This window comes from Urocitellus parryii, chromosome 5 (genome assembly GCF_045843805.1).
Source record: "Urocitellus parryii isolate mUroPar1 chromosome 5, mUroPar1.hap1, whole genome shotgun sequence".
NCBI classification, from domain to species: domain Eukaryota; kingdom Metazoa; phylum Chordata; class Mammalia; order Rodentia; family Sciuridae; genus Urocitellus; species Urocitellus parryii.
In genome coordinates, this window is record NC_135535.1 from 61,615,895 (window position 1) to 61,621,535 (window position 5,641).

At 37.2% G+C, this 5,641-nt stretch overlaps 1 protein-coding gene across 1 annotated transcript; it reads left to right on the plus strand.

The window, feature by feature from the left end:
• Positions 1-271: 271 nt before the first annotated feature.
• On the plus strand, positions 272-1,278 carry LOC144249031 (olfactory receptor 9K2). The gene has a single exon (XM_077799295.1). It carries the CDS (start codon positions 337-339, stop codon positions 1,276-1,278), a length of 942 nt encoding a protein of 313 aa, XP_077655421.1. The 5' UTR covers positions 272-336.
• Positions 1,279-5,641: the final 4,363 nt, after the last annotated feature.

Sequence of the window (5,641 nt, forward strand, 5' to 3'; positions counted from 1 at the left end):
GTCTCTTCCTGTTACTGCTTTATGATACTAAAATTATTATGTAAACCAGAGGGGGAAATATGTAGATAGTGGTATCTTCAAATGTGAAAAATGTTTCAGTAGAAATTCTATTACATGCACAGAAAAAAAAAAAATCCTGCCACTCTAAGAAGTTAAGGGAAAAAGAAATTCGATTCAAAAATCACTTAGTCAAATTCTATTTAAGTCACAGTTTTTCTACAAGGATAAAATTAACAATGATTTCAGAATAATCTTGTACAGATGATTTATAATGCTAAGATCAAAGCTAAGAGTGTATTTGTTTACTTTGCTTATGCCTCTCATCAGGTGTCTTCCATGGGTGACAGGGAAACAAGCAATCACTCAGAAATGACTGACTTCATTCTCATAGGCTTCAGGGTGCGCTATGAGCTCCATCTTCTCCTCTTCCTGATATTTCTGCTTGTCTATGTCATGATCCTTCTAGGGAATGTTGGGATGATGGCCATTATCATGACTGACCCCCGGCTGAACACACCAATGTATTTCTTCCTAGGCAACCTGTCTTTTATTGATCTCTTCTATTCGTCTGTTATTGCACCCAAGGCTATGAGCAACTTCTGGACTGAAAGCAAGTCCATCTCCTTTGCAGGCTGTGTGGCCCAGCTCTTTCTATTTGCACTCTTCATTGTGACAGAGGGATTTCTCCTGGCAGCCATGGCTTATGATCGCTTCATTGCCATCTGCAACCCACTCCTCTACTCTGTTCAGATGTCAGCACATCTGTGCACTCAATTGGTGGCTGGGTCCTATTTCTGTGGCTGCGTAAGCTCAGTTCTTCAAACCAGTATGACATTTACTTTATCCTTTTGTGCTTCTCGGGCCATTGACCACTTTTACTGTGATGTTCGCCCACTTCAGAGATTATCTTGTTCTGACCTCTTTGTCCACAGAATGGTCTCTTTTACCTTATCTATCATCATTATCTTGCCAACCATCATAGTCATTATTGTTTCTTACATGTATATTGTGTCCACAGTTCTAAAGATTCGCTCCACTGAGGGCCGCAAGAAAGCCTTCTCCACTTGTAGCTCCCACCTGGGAGTCGTGAGTGTGCTGTACGGGGCTGTCTTCTTCATGTACCTCACCCCTAACAGGTTTCCTGAACTGAGCAAAGTGGCCTCCTTATGTTACTCCCTAGTCACACCTATGTTGAACCCTTTGATTTACTCCCTGAGAAACAAAGATGTCAAAGAGGCTCTTAAAAAACTTCTAGAGAAGAAAAATGCTATTCTATGAATCTTATTTCTGTTCCAAGAGTTGTATTGTGGCTGTTTGTTTCATACCTCTTGTAATCAGTAACGTTATTCTTCTGAAAGTGACAAAAATACGCTTAGTAGCTTTTGCCAGGTAATGTACCCTTGCCAAATATTACTTTTTACCCCTCTGAGACATCATTAATCCTGAAAGTCCTGAATATGGGAGATGTTGTGGATGTTAGGGAAGAATTTTTAACAAGGAACTCTTTTACTCATCTCCAATATAATTTTATTTCACCAAATCAATGTGTATGCCATAGTGTTGAACAATGTTTCCATACTTTATTATACCATCCAAACAAATCCTGGTTCTCAGAGCTCCATGACTCAGGACTCAAACAGTGAGGAAACTACTTCTCCAGGAGGTGAGAGAAAAGGAAAAACGCTCCACTGATAATCAATATCAAACTGAAAGCCTTGAACACTGGGAAAGTTGGAGCACATCAGATAAGGCCAAGGAACTGAATTGGAGCTGAGTTCAGGAGGGAGTTGGGGCTGGGGGTAAAATACAAGGTCTGAAAAGACCTGTAAGTGTTGGAATATTTTGGTATGGGGAACCCCAGGATCGAAGGTGGGCAGCCTGCCTGGGGAAGTCCCAGACGCTATTGGCCCAGTAAACTGGTACCTAAAACTCATGGTCTGCCAGCCATGCACAAGGAGCTCAAAACATAAATACGTCTGTGAGAAAGTTGTGCAAACTTAGACCAGGAGCTTATATTTATGAATTCAAGGCAGAAACCAACACACAAATCCAGCAGATGTCAACTGTGAGCTCTAAAGTGAGTCTAGCAAATCAGGAGATTTTCTGGCATGGAGACCATTTTGTCTGCGAACAATACAGATCAGAAAGGCCAGAGAAAGCCCATGTCCCCCTTCCCCACTCCATTGATTTGGCAGTGAGCAGAATCTGCAACAGGGAGAAACCAAGAGTGACAGAGATCAGTGCTCCAAAAACAGCTTTGCCTGGTGGTAATACAGATCAGTGGTAATAGAGAAAGCCCTCAGCCTCTATCTACCCCTCCAATTGAACCAGGATCCAATAGCACACAGAACCAGCAGAAAGCAGAAACTGAACGGAGGTGGAGTGACTGAGCTCAGTGCTTGAAAACCCCCCCTTGGGAAGCAAAAAGCAACCAAAAAAACCCTTCGTATCCCTGAAAAACAGAACCCTCAATGGACAGACTCCCTCATCCCATGGGTGGTGCCCTGTGGAGAGTAGTGGGATGCAGTGCTAGATGCATGTTGATTCATTAATGCCCCAAAACCTCCTCATAAAAAACATCTGGAGAAATACAGACCAAATCCCCGCCCCTGAGAGCTTCACTTGCAGTAATACATTGTGCAACTTCCAAACAAAACTCAGGAAGTCAAGCTGCCAGCATCTTCCAGAGCTCTTCACATCATCCCACTGAGAAGGGAAGCTGAGAAACAGAAAGGCAGTTGGCACAGAAAGCTGGCAAAATAAATAAATAAATAAAACGATTCACTGACTATTTTGCTATTTTGTTTTTGTTATGATTTGTTTTTGAATGTGTATTGATTGACAAATGATGGACATTTATGCATTTGTACATATACATATTTGTCTCTGTTGTTCTTTTTAGCTTTTAACATTTCCCTAAGGAAGCTTTTTTTTATCTCTTTTCTTTTTTTGTGTTCTGTATTTTTTTTGGAAGATTAAGTCTTTGATTAGTATATTTTTGGATTGACTTCCTTTTGACTCTTTCACAAGTCAGTTTTCCTTTGTTTCTACTTCTCTTTTTTTCTTGCCAATAGCCAAACTCTATTGTCCACTCTCTCACTCTTCCTTTAACTCTTTAACTTCTATTGTTAAAATTCTTGGGTTTTTTTATATTTTTTAAGGTTTTCTACTCTTAAAAACACATCCTTCGTCCCCCTTGCATATGCCCCCACTCACCTCTTGAATTTAAAAACCCTATTCTACAGCCCATCACTTCTTTTCCTGTTGAAGAACTCTATCTTTAACTGGATGCTTGTACTTATTCATATATCCTCATTTTCTTTTCATTCCTACTATTTTATTTTGAAGGCAGTTATTTTTCAGGGATAAATATTTCAAAGACTAAGATGTTTGATTAGTATATATAGATTTTACTTTTTAAACTTTTATTTCTAGTCTGTATTTTTTTCTTTTATCTTTCTTTTAATTTTTAAAAATTTTTATTTTGTTATTTTACTTTTATTATTTCCTTTTTCTCACTTATTGTTTTCTTTCAACTCTCTCTTTTTCTCTGCAAAGAGCAAACCTCTATTGTTCTCTCTTTCATTTTTTCTTTAAATTTTTACCTCTATTTTTGTTTTTCCTCATAATTTTCACATCCTATGTCACTTCTGTTGTTCAGTCTCTGGTCATCACATGAAATTGGAAACCCTATGTAAATTAACTGTTTTTACCATGGGCCATGACTGATCATATTATTTCTGAGTATTGTAACAATCAAGATTGTAGATTTAGGTGCAAGAGCTATTTTGTATAATGCTGTGAATTGTTTGCATCTGTTGTTGTTACTATCTGACTCCCCCAAAACTGTGAGGTACAAGAAATCTTCTAGGACACAATAGTTTCACAAGGTAGGAACCCTACAGTTTCAAAATCAACTGTTAGATGGGTAGACATACAAACAACATGAAAAAGCAAGGGAACAAATTGCCTCAAATAAACCAAAGTAAGTCAGAATCTATCAACATTACAGTGAAAGAAAATTTGGAGAAGGAATTTAGAATGTTCATGGTTAAACTGATTTGTGAGGTAAATACAGATAACGAAAGATCACTTCAATAAAGAGATACAGATTCTGAAAACAAAACAAAAAGAAATCCTCAAAATGAAGAAATCAATAAATCAAATTATTTTATGACTAAGTTCACCTGTGTAATGGTTATTAAATGATCAACCTGAGGAAATATTTTGCAGGTGTTACACAGAGAGGAAGGAATAATAATGATGATGCAGAAATAAATAACCTTCATTATGTGTGTTAACTTGGAAAATTGTATTTTGAACATGCCAGGCATTGTGGAGTGCTTTGAGAGAGTACAGGTTGCTGGATCCTTATTCAGAGAACTAAAATGGGAAATAGATAATTGCAAACATCTGGGAATACTCTCTCCCTCAACTGAATTCTTCATATTTTATCTTGTTTTAATTATTACTGGGGAATATTTAGTAAATATATAAAAGGAAGGAAGTCGTCAAAACAGACTGTGCTCCAAAATTACTCCTCTATACCTCTGGATATATTTATTCAAATTTAATGAATTTTATCAGCTACCTATATAAATTTCCCAGTATAATAGATTCATTAATAAATAACTATAGTCTTTAGTGAGTTTACAATTTAGTGAGAGTCAAATCTTTGGACAGACAATTAAAATCCAGAGGGGTGAGTCACAGGTATTCTTAGAGATAACACTTTGGAGTACCTAAAAGCAGCTGGTCAATAATGAGGGAAACTCTTCTTGAGCTTTGTGGAATATGGATTTAAAGAGAATAAGATTTAAGTCTGGGAAAATGCTCCAGTGGTTCATTAATATGTGTCAATGTTAATGGAGAAAAAGGAGGATTTGAAAACCTACAGGTATATATATCAAACAAATTAACTCATTAATAAACAAAGACTGTATGGGGGCTGGGGATGTGGCTCAAGTGGTAGCGCGCCCGCCTGGCATGCGTGCGGCCAGGGTTCAAATGCGTGTGGCCTGGGTTCGATCCTCAGCACCACATACAAAGATGTGGGTCCGCCAAAAACTGAAAAATAAATACTAAAATTCTCTCTCTCTCTCTCTCTCTCTCTCTCTCTCTCTCTCTCTCTTAAAAAAAAAACACAAAGACTGTATGGTAGTTTAATCTTCCCATTTTTGAAATTTATTGAGTTTTTATGATGATCGTATAAGCAGATAAAGAGTAAATGAGCTCTTAGCAAACTAATATAAGAGAACTGCCTCAACTTGATAAAAAATATGTATTACAAATCTGCAGTTAGTATCATCTTTATTAGTGAGAAACTAGAAGATTTCCTTCTACAATGAGGAACAAGGGAAGAATTTCACCTCTCACACTTTTTCAATCTTGAACCAAGAGCATTAGATAATGCAATATAATAAGAAAGTTTATGGGCTGAATTGTTTCTCTTTAAAATTTTTATGTTGAAGCCCTAATTTCTAGTCCTTAAAAATATGACTGTATTTGAAGATAGTTCTTTCAAAGATGTAATAAAGTTAAAATAAGACCATAGGTGGGCCCTAATTCAATATAAATGGTGTACTTGTAAGAAGAGGATATCAGGAGGCATGAGAAGCACCATAGGTGCATGTGCACAGAG